At 38.2% G+C, this 18,761-nt stretch overlaps 1 protein-coding gene across 2 annotated transcripts in view; it reads right to left on the reverse strand.

Moving 5' to 3' along the window:
- Window positions 1-10,266, reverse strand: part of LOC107749981 (zinc finger protein 644-like) — a 21,222-nt gene extending 10,956 nt beyond the window's left edge. Inside the window, exons 1-2 of one of the 2 annotated variants that reach the window (XM_016565224.1) lie at window positions 9,968-10,266; window positions 6,341-6,387 (exon numbers count right to left, since the gene is read on the reverse strand). Coding sequence is in view for 1 of the 2 variants with exons in the window: in XM_016565223.1 (XP_016420709.1) it covers window positions 9,968-10,019 (52 nt within the window). In the remaining variant the exon portion in view is untranslated. The remainder of the gene's footprint in view (window positions 1-6,340; window positions 6,388-9,967) is intronic. The other variant, XM_016565223.1, reaches the window with a different exon arrangement.
- Between the last annotated feature and the right edge of the window lie 8,495 nt (window positions 10,267-18,761).

Raw genomic sequence — 18,761 nt, forward strand, 5'->3', positions numbered from 1 at the left:
TTCCCCCCCCCCCCCCCCTTCGTTTGTAAAAGAAACTAAGATGCACGGAGAGTGGCAAGAATCCAATTTCTTTTGAACGCTGTGTGGAAATTGAGAGCTCAGCAATAAATCTGCTTCAATACACAATCTCCACAGAGCGCAGGGGCAGCTACCTTAGAGATCTCTCCCTCTGTGTCTAACAAACCGCTGCTTTACCAGGAGCCAAGGCTGCCAAGTCTAATGTCTTGGTTGCCACAGCACTGCAAAGTTGCATTATCCATGGGGTTGCCATTCATAGCCAAGGTGATGCAACATTGAGGCTTTGTTAATAAACTCTGCGGACCCGGATACGGGTCCAAAATCGCGTTAAAAATGTGTATGCTTCATTTACATAGCCTTCCTTATATGGTATCAGCCCATATATGGGTTCATTTGAAAGCTTGGAGTGTCTTCTTTACAAAGAATACCATTCCTTTTGGTTTTTATATTCATAAAGCAGTAAAATTAAGCTTAGAATGTATTCGTCCCACACACGAATTTCCGCCTAACCATTGCGAATAATTTTTACGAAGAATGTGTATTTTATATATTTTTCACAAAAAAGTCAAGTCATATATCACAAGAAAGCTCTCATTCTCAGGAATTTGACGATGTAGATTATTTCATTGTGTGACAATCACAGATCGAATTATCTTCGATAGAATCGCGATGTAAAATTTTGTCACCTCTGAGCGAATTTACATTTATACTCGTAGCACTGCTTCAGTCAGCCGCAAACAAAGTTATATATGATGAAGAACGGTCAGCGGCGCCGTGGAGAGGAATGAACGCGCGTCTGGTGAAGATTTAGGAGCGAGTCTTCGTGTGTTTGAGACCTGATTCTTTGTTATGAAACGTGATAGCGCTGCTAGCAATCTGATACACTTGTTTATTGACAGAAAAGTACAGTACATTATGCATTTCAGTAAATATACAGTAAATATACATGGATTATTTACAGTGCGGTGTGGATGAGCTGATACGTTTGTTTGACGCTGTGAATGTAGAGATAGCTGCCGGTTAGCAAATTAGCTCCGCTCTGGACCACGGATGATAGTGTTGTCATGGAGAGATGCTGGATACAGGAGTGAGTCAACTGATGAGGTGAGATGATGCTGTGAATCAGTATCCCAATACAGAATGCACATAAATGGAATTATATAAAGCTGGAGGATATGGATTCTATTTTAGATTGTGATAGACCAGATATATTTTATAATGTAGACAGTCTTGTGCATCCTGAAATAATTAAACTTGATTGTAGAATAAACAATATTTGAAATTTGGTCCAATTCGCTTATGCCATTTTGTATATTACTACTTAGAAAAACATAAAAATGAAACATAATTCAATCAATAATCAATTAAAGTGCTTATGGCACAGAGTAAAATAGGATTGTGGGGTTAATGTGTTTGATAAAGCCTGTTTTGGCAAAGGAAACTCACCATGAATTTGACTCGCTTCAGATATAATGTAATAACTCCTGTTTAGAAGCTGTTATTTGAAAGATTCTTTTTTCTGGTACTTTTTGGCATGTAGTGGCATCAAACAAAGTAAATTGCAGAGAGCTGGGCCTAATAGAACCTGAATTACAGAATTTCAAAAAAATATATTTTTTTAAAACTCCAAAAGCGCCTATGTTTTTTTTGTGTTTATTGTAATATTTGAAAAATATATAATGTTATTTATAAAGAATTACACTCATATTTTGTAGTTCAAAGGGTTTTCTTTACAATGAAACAATTTTTTTTCATTTCCTCCATTGTATGTGTGTAGGGTAAACATTTGAATTTGAGTATGTTAAATTTAGGCGAAAATACCAAAAACGCCCCAGAGAATAAGTGGTTAACTAACCCAGATTAAAAAACAGTCCACACAAATTTGCCTCTGGATTTCAAAACAAAAGAGCACATCCTTCCTCAACCCAAACTAAAAGAGCATCAACACGTACTCAGGGACTCAATCACGCAGCTCGCCTCAGTACTCTTTCCTAAAATAGAGTGAGTGAAATGCCTGCACCTCCTTGATGGTAGATTTAGGATCGGGGAGAGGGGAAAGGGGGGTCACTGGGCATGATAAAAGGGGACAGGGAGTGAGTGACAGTTGGGTTAAGACAGAAGTCATGTTCAATAGCAGGTAAGGAACATCAAAAGGCGAGTTCACAGGAAACCTATGCAACCTTATCTAGAAGGAGGATTTTCTGTTGTGTGAAGTAGATTAGTGGTGCCAGAGCTGCTGACATGGCCTCATTTTCTGCCCTGTAGTGTTAGAGGAGGATTAAACCATATAAACTTTGAAGCCTTAAACAATACCTTTCAAAATTAGACAGATTAAGGGAGGGATGTCTGATGGGGATTTCCCGTGGCTTTGTCAGTTTAAAATTTCTCTTTTTTAAAAAGGGAGCAAGAGAGCAGGAAAAAGAAAAAGCTGAGCAGGTCTGGGGTTTCAGTTTTAATGAGGGCACTCTTATTGTGATTCGGGCAGTGGGTGTGAAGTAGCGCAGGTCGACAGGCTCTTAAACCAGTAGCCTCTCTCTCACATTAAAGAATGATTGTCACTTAAAGAAGGGGGCGAAAGTTTTCTGGCAGTTGCATCACTGTGGTAGCTTTACGCGGTGGCACATCTCTTGATGAAAAATAGACATTGATTGTTGCGCTCTATTCTGGGTAAAATATGAAAGCAATACGCCATGAAATATACTTCCTCTCAGGTCATGAGTTGTAGGTGCTTTTTCAGCTGTGTTGTACGGCGTCGATTTTTCTTTACGTGAAATGTGATGATTACTGGAGATCTGATTTAAATACGGTGGGGCTACGCGGGCGCGTATCTACCGCTGTGATCGAGGGCAGACTCACATGCGTCTGTCTTGCTTGAGTAGTGCGAAAGAAAAAAGCTAACTTTGTCACTGCCGCTTTGCTGAAGACACGTGACCAATCAGATGAAAGCGTGTCAATGTCAACGCTTGTCTACACGCTGAGGACGGGATCGGGTCTAAGCGAGCAGACATCAAACCGCTTAAATTTGGAGAAATGTCAAGCGCCGCAGGTTTCGGAATGAAACAACTTTTATTACCTTTTCTTAAAACGGAATGTGCCGCGCAAGCTAAGACATGAGCAACATAATAAAAGTGAGAAAGTGGAAAAAGACAAATAGTGGCAGAGGATTCCTATCTAAATTAGGACCAAACATTCAAACTGACTATCTGTTTAACCAATACTTAATCTAAAATAACACTGCTAATCAAAACAACGACCCGTTCTTAACCGCACAAAGCAATGCTTGCACTTTCTGGTCCATCTCCCCCTGAACAGACTCCCTTAGGATATTAAAAAATCATCACATTTTTATCAGTTCCTGCTGCTTGTCAATGGCATCTATTAAAGCTGAATGAGGGGGCGGAGCTGCATCCAGACTGGTCATTAACACCAGAGCCCCACTCAATCAGAGCAACTCCCAAACATATCAAAGAGGAGGCTGCATGCGTGCAGAAGGAGAGGTAGGGGGTGTGCTCGGTAACCTGAGAAAGGCCCCATGGAGAGATGTAAATAACCTCCCAAGAGACTCCCGGGGGCTGTAATGAAGATGCTAGCTGGGAGACGATGGGAAGCTAATGAGTATAACAGTAAATGTATACAAAAGACAGAAGGAGAGGCCCTCCCTCTTTATTCCAATTAAGGTGCTCTTATCAATAACAGGGCGCTGAAGCCACTTTCCCTTGCTGTACCGTCTGGTTGTACGTGCCATGCAGCACTCCATGAAGTGAAAATGCAGCTGACCAAACCAAAAGTGAACAAAATGTGGTGTTTGATAAGCAACAAATCAGGTGATCTTTTAATTTTGCTATATAAAGAAACATAGCATGGCGTAAATATATTCATTTCAGAAAACATATGTAAACATTTGCCAGTTCTGCCAAAGGCAAGTCTATTGGAAATTAAAATTTTTCAGCATCAAGTTGGAATAAATACGAGGTTTTAATGCTTACATTTTTAATACTTAAACAGGTCTCAGCAAAACAGCTAAATGTGATTTTCTGCCACAGATGTAATCTGCACAATTCAGTCCTTGTTTTACAAAAGTGCAAAACAAGCACTGTATTTACTTAAATCCAATATACTTTCGTCACTAATTATTATTATTATTATATTTACATTTAAGCCATGAGCTGACAGAATTTGCACTTCCCACTGGTCAGTACCACTGATGACCAACAGATGGCTCTGGCAACATTTGGCCAGACTTTCTATAACCAGATAACATAAAATAAACACGTAAAAACAAAGAATACACACATTTTAAAAAAAGAAAGAAAGAAAGAAAAATTAACAGAAAAAAAAAGAAAAATAGGAAAGTAAAAATATAAAATAAAAAATCAAGAGCAAAAAAGATAAAGAAAAATAAAAATATATGTTTAGGGTGATATTTAATAATAATAATAAATAAAAGAAAGGGTTTGTGTAGGTGTTTGAGGACAAACGTAAACGATGTCTTCCTTTTAATTGTTTTTAATATTTCAAGATGTTTTTTTTTTTATTATGAAATGATAATAATTAATGCTTTGACTTCCATTTTTTTTATTTTCAAACTCTGGTTGTACAAATGGCGTTTCAGAACCTGCTTGTGAACAATAAGCAGAATATCAGTATATGTACTGACTGCACAGGTAAACCATTCACACACTCTCATCTCTCTTAATACCACATATAATTCAGTGATCTCTTCCTGACAGAAATGCTCTATAATCACCCTGCAACCTCTGTTCAAAGCTCTAAAATATCACATCCAACTCCAGGAATAATTGGGAAATTTAATGAGATTGGTGAACCACAACCTTGAAGGATTTCGCAAGAAAAAGGTTTTGGGGGCTTGACAGTTAATTCTCAGGCAAACTTTTGCCTTTACCCTTTCAATCAATAGAAACAGTGGATTTAATTTTGGTTAATTGGTGCTCAGTAAGAGACACCCTTCAGTGTCGATAGAACATTCTTACGGCCTTGGTCCTATTGATTCTGGAATCTCTTAGGCGCTTACAAACGCGTCTGTTCCGATGGATTCTGTTCCGATGGATTCTGTTCCTCTGCGGTCACTTTTTGTTTAAATGCAAGAGACCTCAAATAAAAGTGGTATTAAACGAGTATGTAATTTCACTCAAGCACAATCAATGCACTTACTATCAGGCACTACAAAAATCAAGCAATACTCTAATTTTCCAGGTATTTCCACAAAGTTTTCTGCTGTTCATATAAGGCTAAGTAAACTGTTACCAATATTTCATACTGACACAACTAAGATTATTTAAAAATAGACTATGAATGGCATAGCAGTTAGTGAATCTTCAGAGAGAAGCATTCATATCTTTTAACTGTAACCAAGTTTAGCACCCTGCAGAGCATTAGTGATCAAATCCTGGCCCCTAGTGGTGAAGTCATCAGTGTGAGATCTGGAGCCCGAGGCTGCTGCAGTCTGTTTGTAGCTTTTGGTGAGCTGAGTTATTTTACGTGTGTAACTTCCCTCATAAAGTCTTTAATAGGAAGAAGTGTTCTCATTTGCTTATCTGGGGTGATGTGGGTAACTGACTGGCGGGACACCCATGCCATATATGTTTCAAAGTTGTGAGAATTGCGCTAAGAGAGAGGCAAGCTCTCGACTTGGAACGAGACTAACCGGCGACAATCACATCTGTCAAATAATTTTGGCACACATCCCAAGACAAACTTCAGAGACAAAGATATCGTTTGAATGCAGAACGCAGACAGGTTAACATTTTTCGCACTATCATCTCCATTCTGTTGGATCATTGTCCAATTACACAAAATTATTTTGGCAGTTTTGCTCACACAACATTATACCCAGATTCCCCTTTTTGGCCTTTTTCTGGAGGGCTGCTAGAGGAAGATGAAGGTTGCCAGGTTTCCAGGCTGACGGGAAGTATGCCTGTGACAAGCGTAACTGACAGCTCTGATTTAATTTGACTGGTGATCACACCCAGCTATAGTATCAGAGCAGTTCACACATCTGTGCCTCAGCTCAAGGTGTTGAGACATGCCACCAAATATCTGGAACATTACACACACCCCTGGTGCTGTGTACAGGCAGCCAGAGCGCTGTCACTCCAGCTTTCCAGCAACATTAGCGAAGACACAAATCTTACATTCGCTGTTTCCATCCTAATTCTGTCAGCATTTAATCTCTTTTTTTAATGAAATGTCCACACGTTTATTAACAATTTGCAATGCTTAATGAGATTATTGTGATTTGCTACAACACAGAAAACAAAAGACACTAAACTGATATTCTTTTAAATACATATATGGTTCCTACCAGTCTTTTCCAAAGCATTGGCACCCTGTAGTTCTCAGTAAACCCACCTGCAGCATGAACATATAGATAGACAGAGAATTGTTATTATTAGACATGTCAGGAGGTTAAAAAGGATATGTGTGGCAACATGTAAGGCCCAAGTAGCAAGCTACGACATATTAGCAGTAGTAGTTATTTAATCAAAAATACAATATATTATTGCAATTTAAAATAACTTTAAAAATCTAATTTATTCCTTTGATAGCAAAGCTGCATTTTCAGCAGCCATTATTCCATGCTCATACTAAAATGCGTATTTGGTGCACAACATTTCTTGTTATTATCAGTTATGCTGCTTAATATTTTTGTAGAAACCATGGTGCAATTTTTAGGATTCTTTGATGAATAGAAATCTATATTTTTGCTACAGTAACACATATAAATTGCTACTATCTTATCCACCAAAACGCAGCTGCTTAATCATTAGGCTCAACATCTCATTTAAGCAAAAGAGCTCATTACATTCTAATATACTGATGAGTCTGGTGGCTGTAATGAGAGGTCATGCTAGAGGTTAAATGATATGGAATGAGCAGCTAATAGTCAGAGCATAGCACTGGATAAATAGGCCTCTCTCTCTCTTGGCCTCTTCCTCTAATAGATTTATGCAGGTCTAGATGTTCTGGCTAGATCAACAGCTTACTGAAATATCTCTCCGGCCCAGCTGCAGTAGTGCTGGCTTGCTAATTCAGGCCAGTGTACTTCCATTAAAACAGTCCCCTGTGTCTTCATTTAGAACACTGCGAACTGGGAGCCCAGCAAAAACAGGGAAGATGGGACCAATTTTTATCATTCTGCACATTCTAGAAATGCGCCTCAGTGCAAATACTTGACCTTGCTGAGTGACACATAATCAATTTGTTTGAAATCGGCTCTGGAGTCTGAGTGCTGGCTTGCTAATTCAGGCCAGTGTACTTCCATTAAAACAGTCCCCTGTGTCTTCATTTAGAACACTGCGAACTGGGAGCCCAGCAAAAACAGGGAAGATGGGACCAATTTTTATCATTCTGCACATTCTAGAAATGCGCCTCAGTGCAAATACTTGACCTTGCTGAGTGACACATAATCAATTTGTTTGAAATCGGCTCTGGAGTCTGGCTGTGTAATCTGTCTTTAAAGAATTTGATTATACATTTGCGCACATGCAGCTAGCAAGGTTGCATGTGCCTGAGCCCTGTTCCTGGTCTCGACCCTCCTCATTTATCTTAAGTAATTGGATCCCCCCCCCCCTAAATCTCTTTATATTAAGGTGATTATTATCGAATACGCATGGACTGAGGCAAGGCTCTGTCATGACCTCTGAATTTACTGTACGCTTTTCAGAAGAGAAAAGCTTCTTTCAAGTGGCAAATGAAGTGTCCATTATACAAGCTCTCTGAAATTATTGCTTCTGATTGGTCATTTGCTAGATCCAGCAGCGAAATAAATCAAAATAATTATTCTTGTCCATGGCAACACTTTATAATTGGGAAATAAACTGCTCATGTCATTTGTGTTCAACATCTCCACAGTCTCTATAAGTAAAATAAAAATAAAACCCAAATCAATATTTAAGTAACTGTGCAGTGGGCAGTAAAACAGTTGTTGTCCCTTACTTATCCAAATAATAGGTATTACTGGAGATACTTCTAATAGACATGATTGTGAAGTCTAAATGACCATGAAATCTATTGAAATCTATGAAACTAACACTGTAATTGTGGTTCACCTCAATGATAAAACTTAAAACATATGCCCTGGGCTTTATTAGTAAACACCAATAGAAAAGGTAGATATTCTTGTGTTTTCTTGGCCTCCATTTATCCAGTGTTCATGGTAACAAAGCAAACAATATCTGTATGATCACTGTATGCAGAATAGTGTGTAAGAATAGCTTTATTGTAAAACTATGCTCAGATAATTAAGAATGGAAAAACAAAAAGTTGCAAAGAACTAATGATCCAAACCATAATAAGGGTACTTACAGCATATGAAAATAAAAACTAGAAGAAAATTATGCAGTCACACATTTGCAATAACAGTCCACAGAAAAACCAACAAAGCGAAAACCTGGGTTATATTTCCGAATAAGCCAAACTGTCCTTGATATTTAATAATAGTATAAACAACACGTCGTTCCAGTCCTCTATTCTGATTGGACAAGCAGATTTCAAAGTGTAACATCCAGTAGGCCTAACAACACAGGGACATTTCACTCTGCTTGTATGTGTTTTCTGTTGTCAATACCATATTATGTGAGTGGTGCAGAGTGGAGATTGTGGTGTTGTGAGCAAGGAGTTTTTTTTTTCCCTCGCTGCATTGCTTGTTTCTATCACTAGTTTAGTTGGCTTGTTGCTATGGCTCTTTTTTGGTAGCCTACTATTTTTGTTAATGGAGAACAAATATACAAACTAACTGGCCTTTTTTTTTTGTCTGAATCAAGTTACCTGATATAATTGCTTAATGATTTTATAAAATTTTAATTAATAATATAAAAGTCACATTTACAGTTGTGCTACTGAATAGCCTATACGCAAAAGTCTGATTTCTGAAACCTCATGCGTACAGCCGAATCACAGCCGTGCTGATAAAGAATTCCAGTAGCATGATATTTGTCATGATATTACTTAATTTATTCAGTTTATTTATAATTTTTTATAAATAAATAATCGAAGGTGACATTTTAAGGGTAGACAGTCTGACAAGTCACATACTTGCAAGTCAAACATTTGACTAGTGAGCAAATGAAAACACTGAATCTGAAGCTTGAGCAGAAAAAAAGGGTATACTTCGGCACTCAAAGTTGTCATGCAGCAAAACAAATTTGTGCACCTGATAAACTGACCAATGGAGGTAAAGCGGGATTTATCAAAATTATGTTTTAGAAGGGTCATGGTTATAGGTCACACACAGATATGATGTTATTTCATTTTATAAAGCTATAAAATGTGCATTTACAGCTATTAAAAGTTCTGGGAGCATGCAATAATTTTTCATATTGGGCCTATTTTTAAACACCATTCAAAATGATCGACTGTGCTTTACAAGAGAAAGCAATAGGCTGGCGGGATGTTTGTTTGCCGCGGTGCGCAAACGCGTTGCGCACAGATTCCCTCCAATCAAGGTCGCGCCGAGTGCCTTCAAGACGAGCGTTTAAACGCGTCTGCGCTCTTCAAGTGTCAAACCCGCGACTAGAGGCCGCGACACAAACTCCCCGCTGACACGGAAAAACGGATCGTCTCATCCAGTGACTGACACCGCTTTGGATCGATTCTGACACCCATCTTGTAAAAGTGTGTATAAAGTGTTTTTCAGGGGGAAACGAGAAACCGCGCGAATGCGCTCATATGGCACGACTTTCCCCAAATGCGATACTATTCAGAGCAATAGCGTATATGACAACGGAGGGGTGAAATGTTAGCTTGCGCGATTCGTGACTGGCACGGTGTTGACATACCTGATGCCCGTGTATATAAGCTCTCGTGCCCGTGTATATAAGCTCTCGTGCCCATGCAAGGACTCAAGCTACTGTACCCTTCGCGCACTCATCGCTCAACACGGTTAAACACACATCCGTCAAGGGAAGACGTTTGTAAGCTTCAAACCTACCTTCCCAGAGAATGACACTATAACATTGGACAAGTGTGTCATGGTACTTCATTACAGTCCTTTTTTTCGTCCTCCATCCGTTACAATGTCGCCATTTTGCCTAAAATTCTGCAGGTTGAACTAAAACTCCAGCAGGGATGTTCGGTCTGTGCGTTCACAAATCGCACCATGAACTAAGACCAAAAGAAACGTTTACATCCTTTCAAAGACAAAGTGAAAAGTTAAGGTCGTGTTGTTTTTCACGGAGAAATGGTGCATTGGGTGTTTAAAAAAAGGAGTGAAGTAGAGACATACTGTAAATCCCCCGCTCGCGATATGGATTATTCCACAGACAGAGGGTGAATTCTTCTTAGGTGAAGTTACTGCTGGTGTTGAAAAAAAAAAACACGGGAAAGATGGTGGGAAGGTGGACTTGCACACCTAGCGATGTGGTGAATAATGGAATGCTTTTTATTTAGTCAGCGATTATAAGCATTTCTTGCTGGAAATTGTAGCCATACTTTTTTAGTTTGCAGTTTGATAACACCAGACACAAACAACTGTATTGTTTATAAGCATACAATACTGAATTCCTGCATTTTTTGTTTTTGTTTTTACTTTTGTGTAAAGGAAAGGACTATTTTGCAAATCAGATATGTAACCTCTAGTCTAGTGTAGCCTAATTGAAATGTAAAATATTATTTCATGTCAGTGTTAATGACTAGAATCCAATTTGTTTATTTATTTTCATTTTTTAAGAATATTTTAAGCTGTTCATTTTTAGTCTGTTCTGGCATGGATAGCAAGAAACAATGCTAAATGCATAATATAATAATAACATAATATTAACATGCAGTTAACAGTAAAATTGTGCATAATTAGAAAAGCAAAATGAATATGCTTAAGCAACTTCAAATAAAATCGCAAGTCTTTTTTGTTAGCCTTGCCAACACAATAGAAAAAAGTGTCATGAAGGTCCACCCCTAAACATAACCCTCCGTTGGGCTGAAGCAGATTGTATGAAAACGTATTAAAGAGTGAGATTGAATAAGTTCACACCAATTAGCCAAAATGAAAAATCGCTATGAATTTCTGTGAGAGTGTGTTTATCTTACATTCAAATCACTCCGTGATGTTTTGCTGCAAATGCATGTGTTGCTTGATAGAGTTGAACAAAACTATTCAAGGTAAAAGAAAGATGAAGTGGTGTGTATCAGCAACACATTTTTTATGCTAAAATGATTCTACACACATATATTTTAACTACTATATACAGTAATTAGCACAGTTACATAGTTAGCATTAAAAAAAATTGACAGACTTGTCCGCTGTCATCAACAGGGCTATAATTGTCTAACATTTTTGTTTTAGACCTAAAGGAGGGTCTGCCTTTATTGTTTGAAAGAATATATGTATGTTAATTATTTAACTTTAAGCATAGCTAAAGTTAAGAAACTAATTTCTAGTAAAATGTAATGTAGTTTACAGTATGTGCATCAAAATTATTTTTGTAATTTTTAATTGCTGTTAATCGTTTTTCAATGAAAAAAAAAATATATGTGTATATATATATATGTGTGTGTATATACAGTATATATACAGTGGTGTGAAAAAGTGTTGGCCCCCTTCCTGATTTCTTATTTTTTTGCATGTTTGTCACACTTTAATGTTTCAGATCATCAATCAAATTTAAATATTAGTAAAAGATAACAAGTGAACACAACATGCAGTATTTAAATGAAGGTTTTTATTATTAAGGGAAAACAAAACCCAAAACTACATGGCCCTGTGTGAAAAAAGTGTTTGCCCCCTAAACCTAATAACTAGTTGGGCCACCCTTAGCAGCAACAACTGCAATCAAGCGCAACACTTTTTCACACCACTGTATATATATATAAATAATTTTCTCATTCACATTTAAAATATTTTTTTCATTCACAGCATCTCACAGTCCTGTACAGCTTAACATGTTGAAATCGCTTTCACTTTTTTTAGATTAATGAGCAGATGACATCTCATAGCATCAGATGTGTTTGACAACTGAGCTGTGGGTTCAGAGAGATATGTGATAAAACAGTGAAATCAAATGAATATTTTATAAAATTTAAATCTACCTGTGAAACTAAAACCAACACTTACAGTTTAAAATCATATGCTGGAGCACCTTATTTTCTTGCAAAGAACATTAAACCCAGGCAAGTTAATTAATCTGAAGAGTTTATTTTACATTTCTCACGAAATATCAAAATTAACTTTAGGCCTCTGTTTTCAGAGCATGAAGAAATTATTTTAATGGCCTGCCAAGCATACGCTGAAAAGTTAGATTTTGGTCTGCTGGAACAAGAGCAGAGAATAATTTATTATGCTGTTTGTGTCTCATGTTAGTAGTTATCATTCCCTACCTTGGGGTACAATGGGCCATTTTTATCCATTTTCACTGGCTCACTTTTCTTCTTGATCCCGTACGCTGCCGACTAAGCTTGAGCCTGGAGCAATGGTTTCGAAACATCACAGGAAACTACATTATTATACTGCTGCCTGTTAACAGGCAAAAAAGAGACGGTGTACCCGTTTAAATCTGGGGGCAGTAGAATGAATAAAAAGGATTAGAGAGTTCATCATTTTACCAGAGGTGGTTTGTCTTTAAAGCAGGGCAGAGCAGACAGCACACCGCTTTTCATGTCCTGTTCCACAGGCAGCTCTGAGACCTAAACATATTAATGAAAGACATTCTTTCACTCGCTTCGCCCATCAACTCAAGGTCACTCGTCTGTGCTCACCTGTCCTTAAGGAAGAAGTTCGGTGTTTGCGAGGGCACACTGTTTAATATTGTCTTTTGAAGACCTGATCATATATATATATATATATATATATATATATATATACACTGAACAAAATTATAAACACAACACTTTTTTTTTTTTTGCCCCCATTTTTCATGAGCTGAACTCAAAGATCTAAGACTTTTTAGGCTAGTGTCGCGGCTCAAGCTCCTCCCCCACCTGCGGGTAGGGGTAGGAGGAATCGCGGGTCAAAGGGAGGTAGGCAAGACCTAAGGGATGTGATCCAGACAAGGTGTCAGCGCTTTTGTCTGGATCAGAGTGATGCTTGAGTATCTACTAATTTCCTTCTGGGGTCTTACATCTGCCCTTATCTTCCCCTTCCTAATTCCCCTATAACCCTGTCTACACTTTGCTTATGAAAGGATTCGTGAGATACGTCTGTGATACATTACTCAACGCTGCAAAAACACGTAGAAACCTTTAAAGCTCCCCTGAGCGCAATCACAAGTATGATGATGATCGTGTCAGTCGCACTGGTGCTCCTAAAACAATTTTCATAGTCGCACGCAGTAGTTTTCAGTCGTAAATGCGACTGAAATGGTCGCACTGTAGAGCCCTGGGGTGCTCGACTTGCAGTGTTTTCCTCACTCGTCGATGTTGTATCCAGCCGGTATGATAGCCCTGGTTTCGGCTTCATGCTTCCTGGATCATGCGGCCAGGTCACAGGCTTCTGCGGGAGCCTTCTTGATCATCAGGCCCCCGGCACGGCACTGCAAAATCTCCTGGATGTCCGGGCTGGGCTTATGCTTTCAGGCTGCCCTGTCTGGTACGCCAGGTCGAGCCTCCTCTCGTTTGAGAACTAGGGTGTTGCTCCTTCAGCTAAGTAACTGCTAGCTGTTCCAGCATTGGAACATGCTGTAGGTCGAGCTCCCTCTCGATTGAGAACTGGATGTTTGCTCCCTCAGCTACAGATTTACTGCTAGCCACTCCAGCATTATAGCCTTAGATCGAGTTGATGACTTCTCAAAACATAGTGTTTTTGGGGTGTACCATTTCCATCTATGGGCTGCTCTTTCAGAGTGCCACGAGGGCCCCTTAGAACGGTATCTTTAAAATCCATGTTATGGTAAGTGTGCACGTGAAGTCTTTGTACACTTTCTAAATCCACACTGTGGTAAGTTCGCACGCTAGTACTTTGCGTTCTTTCTAAAATCCTGTATGGTGAGGGCTTTGCGCGGCAGCTTCGTGCCCTTTCTTGAGCTGGTTAAGCCCAAGTTCCACCTTGGGCACCACTCCACCTATGTATCCTCCGGATACCCACTTTTAACCGGGTGTTGCTACTAGGGGTCTGTTGAGACAGTTCCTTTTGCATATGCAGAGCAAGCGGTAGCCCCTCTGTGACAGGCCAAGGCTTAGTATGATTCTAGGCTCTTGGTCGTATTCCCTTAAAGGAATCTATTCCTGATTCCAAGCCTTGAGCTCTACCCCGGGCCCAGGAGTTCTGGCCCTAACAGGTACGTTTTTGGGGTATGTAGCCTAGGCCCCTAGAGGACGCCGTTCGAAGTTCCCTTGAAAGGGAACGTCTCAGGTAACGTATGTAACCATGGTTCCCTGAGTAAGGAACGAGACACTGTGTCCTCTAGGTTTCCTGCCATGCTTCGGACGCAAGCTTCAGACGAAGAAGTGGATGATGTGTTCTCCCGGCGCCTATTGACCTGAGACGTTCTGTGTAATAAAATGGAATGACCCAGGGAAAAGGTATTGAACACGCTTACTGAAATTTATTTAATACTTCATACAAAAACCTTTGTTGGTAATGACAGCTTCAAGAAGCCTCCTTATGGAGAAACTAGTCGTATGCATTGCTCAAGTGTGATTTTGGCCCATTCTTCCACACAAACAGTCTTCAAATCTTGAAGGTTCCATGGGCCTCTTCTATGAACTCTAATCTTTAGTTCTTTCCATAGATTTTGTACATTTTTCCATTCATCCTTCCTTCAATTATATGAATTTTGACAGTGCTACACCATGATGTTTTGGGGTGATGTGCAGTGCCATTTGACCTCCAAACATGGTGCGTATTATGGCATTCAAAGAGTTTAATTTTGGTCTCATCTGACCAGACTATATTCTTCCAGTTTTTCACAGGCTTGTCTAAATGTTGTGCAGCAAACTTTAAACGAGCTTCAACATGCTTTTTCTTCAGCAATAGAGCCTTGTGTGGTGAGCGTGCATACAGGCCACGGCGGTTGAGTGCATTACTTATTGTACTTATTATTTTCTTTGAAACAATTGTACATGCTAATTCCAGGTCTTTCTGAAGCTCTCCACAAACGATCCTTGGCTCTTGGACTCTTCTGATAATTCTTTTCACTCCTCTGTCAGAAATCTTGCGAGGAGCACCTGGTCGTGACCGGTTTATGGTGAAATGATGTTCTTTCCACTTCCAGATTATGGCCCCAACAGTGCTCACTGGAACATTCAGAAGTATAGAAATCCTTCTGTAACCAATGCCATCAGTATGTTTTGCAACAATAAGGTTGCGAAGCTCTTTGCTTTTACCCATCATGAAATGTTTCTTATGTGACACGTTGGTCATGAGACACCTTTTTATAGGCCATCAGTTGGGACTGAACTTTCCACTTCCGGATTATGGCCCCAACAGTGTTCACTGGAACATTCAGAAGTATAGAAATTCTTCTGTAACCGATGCCATCAGTATGTTTTGCAACAATAATGTTATGAAGGTCTTGAGGAAGCTCTTTGCTTTCACCCATCATGAAATGTTTCTTGTGTGACATTTTGGTCATGAGACACCTTTTTATAGGCCATCAGTTGGGACTGAACCAATTAATCTTAATTTCCACTGACAAGGGGCAGGATTGCTTTCTAATTACTGATAGATTTCAGCTGGTGTCTTGGCTTTCCATGTCTTTTTGCACCTCCCTTTCTTCATGTGTTCAATACTTTTTCCCTGTGTCATTCCACTTTCTTACACATAACTTCATTTCTGAACTTATATGTTTTGCTTTCTTTGTATGTATGGATTACTTGGGTTGTTACCGACATCTGGTGAAAATTTCATGTCAACAGCACCTTTAGAAATATATTTACTGAGAAAAATGGTGATGTGTTCAATACTTATTTTACCCGCTGTATATATAATGGAATGGAAAGTATGGAAACATAAAAGTGAATGTAAGAAAATAAGAGGATGTGAGCTGCGAAAACATTTCCATTCCAGGATGGTCTCCTCTTTGCAGAAGATGACAAAGCCACAAGGTGGCAGAACATCTCAGTGTGCGGACATGCAAGGTCTTGGACAACATGAATTAAAATTCTTCTAAAGAATTCTAATAAATTATACATTTATAGCCAATTGGGGCATCAGTCTTTCCAGTGTGTTCATGCAACAATTCAGTAGATGTAACATTTTTCAATAGCTTTCATGTTCTTAAGGAATGCTGTTAAAAAAGGACAGGCAATTTTTTTTGTCTTGTGTGCAGTGTATCAAACGGTATCATTTAAATTGCAGCATTTATTATTTATAATCATTTCATTTTATGATACTAGAAACATGATCTTCCCTCACAAATAGCCAAGAAGAATAATGATCTTGTTTGCTTTCTCTTCCTTCTCTTTTTAGTCAGTCTGGGTGTTGTTTTCAGTGTCATTATATGTAAATGTATTGAATTCATCTCCACTTACCTTCCTGGAGTTTGTTGTTGTGGGAAGTGTTGACAGCATTTTTGTTATAGGTTTATTTTATTCTTTTAGTTTTCACTCATAGTCATTCACTTTCCCACTCTGTATTGTCTCTCTTCCTAGTTTGAAAGTGTTCTCTGAGTTTCGAAACTCTGAAAACTTTCCCTGCCAGAGGCTTCGTCTACCTCTTTTAACTCAGTATTGCATGCATGTAAACTTAGCAGAGCTGTAGTTTGTATTCTTTGTGCTGTGCTTTCTGAATGTTATTAGCAAAGCAATTATGGCAAAACAGAGAGTTTAGGTTATCACACCAGTTCAATTATTCATGTCAGAGAGGTAGTAATGTCTTCCCAAGAAGTTTTGTAGTTGATCTTTCTGTAAACAAGTTTTAAGAATGCTGGATTTGAAATAGATTACAAAGCCATAGCTGTTTTGAGTGCAAGTGGAGGCTTTGATGTTGCCTTTGTAGGGGGTGCTGAACGACATTCATCAGAAATGGAGAGGCCTTGGGCAACAAGCGAAGACTGATTAGTTCTGCACACTGGAGATATAGGCAGCAATGAATGTTTCTCTAATATTTGTTTTCATTACGCTGAATATCTGAGGAAGAAGAAAAAGAGAAAAGCTTTACATATCACCGATTCTTTTTCTCTTCAAAAGACGAAAATCTTGTGATTCTTTTGGTACGTCCTATGTTCATGCTCATTACTGCAATAAGCCGTATTGCGCCTGCACAGATCATTCTAGAAAGAGAATTGTCAATGACCCACTGCTGTTTTCCACTTAATGTATTATTACAAAAGAATAAAAGAAAGTGGTGGGTTTGTGCCAAGGCTACAGGAACACTGTCAAAAAAAAAGACCTCTGGCTGGAATGTTTGTTTTGGGGCCCCGTCAAATAAATTGAGCCCTTTGGTAGATCGCTGTGTTTTAAGCAGAAATCTGGAGATTTGCGCTGTCTGTTCATCTCCATTCTTTGACAATTAGAGGCAGCACTGTTGAGAAACAACAGTGATTTTTTTTTCAAAGAGAAACATAATTAAAGCAAGTGTCTATGTATCATATATCTGTGCAGATGTGTGTTATTTGCTCTGAGATCTGGATAACTACACCGGGGAATCAGAGTTGAATCAACACTGCCTTAGGAATCTATGATGATGTATCAAGATGCTCTTTTTATTTCACCCTCTTTTGTTTATGTTTTACCATTTTTTTCTAACCCAGCTCTCTTCATACAATATCATCCAATTTTAGCTTTTCGGTTTAATTGGCAAAGTGTGAAATAAAAAAACAAACAAACATTATTTCAATGGGATAGGTTTTTTTGTTTGTTTGTTTGTTTGTTTTTCAGATTTTTGCTATTGAACATTTCCACAATTATTACCCAGGAAAAATTATAGTTTAGTGAACACACACTGATCATATTTTCACACTATATTGGATAGATTGTTAAATGCCCACGACTGACATAACAGGGTTTTCATATAGATTTATATAAATATAAATACTAAATATAAAAATAAACAACAATAATAATATAAACCTACAAAACCATTGTCTTGGTTTTATTGTCTCATTTTTACCCAACAACAAAAATAATGATATTGGAATTTTAGTTTAGTTTCACAAAACAATTTCCTAATGTATAAAACTTTTGCAATAGATTGTTGAAACCTATGTACACAATAACTGCTAGAGAAAGCAAGCATTTGGGCATTTGGACGTTTGACTCAAAACCCCAAGTGACAACTTGCAAAATGTCAAGATCAATAAAGATAATGGATAACCCTTTACAACAGGGTCCCATTTGTTAATTTTAGATACAACAACTAACATTAACTAACACTGAGTAATACATTTATTCATGCTAACATTAATAAAAATACAAAAACTCTTTATTTTTAGTTTATGTTAGCTAAGGTCCATTAAATAATATTAACGGACACAATTTTCAATTTTAATTATGTATTAATAAATGCTGAAATTAACATTATCTAAGATTGTTATTTAGAACTTTTTCATTGTCTATGTTAACTAGTTAATGATAACAAATTGAACCTAATTAAAAGGGAATAATTGCAAGTAAATAAGTAGTATAGCAGGTTCTTGATTCTGATTACAGGTTACTAATTCATCTTACTAACTTTTTCACTGCTGTTAGTCTTAATTTATTGAAAACGACGGTTAAAGATTAAAAAAAAAAACAGACGCTAAATGCTGTATTCTTGTTGTCCTGACTCTTGAAACAGCAAGGTGTCACGGTCACTCGGGGAAGGAACGAGGAGATCCAGGAGAATACGTTAAACTTCGATTTTATTCAAACAAACA

This window comes from Sinocyclocheilus rhinocerous, unplaced genomic scaffold, assembly GCF_001515625.1.
Source record: "Sinocyclocheilus rhinocerous isolate Xijiao unplaced genomic scaffold, SAMN03320098_v1.1 scaffold212, whole genome shotgun sequence".
Taxonomy (NCBI): Eukaryota; Metazoa; Chordata; class Actinopteri; order Cypriniformes; family Cyprinidae; genus Sinocyclocheilus; species Sinocyclocheilus rhinocerous.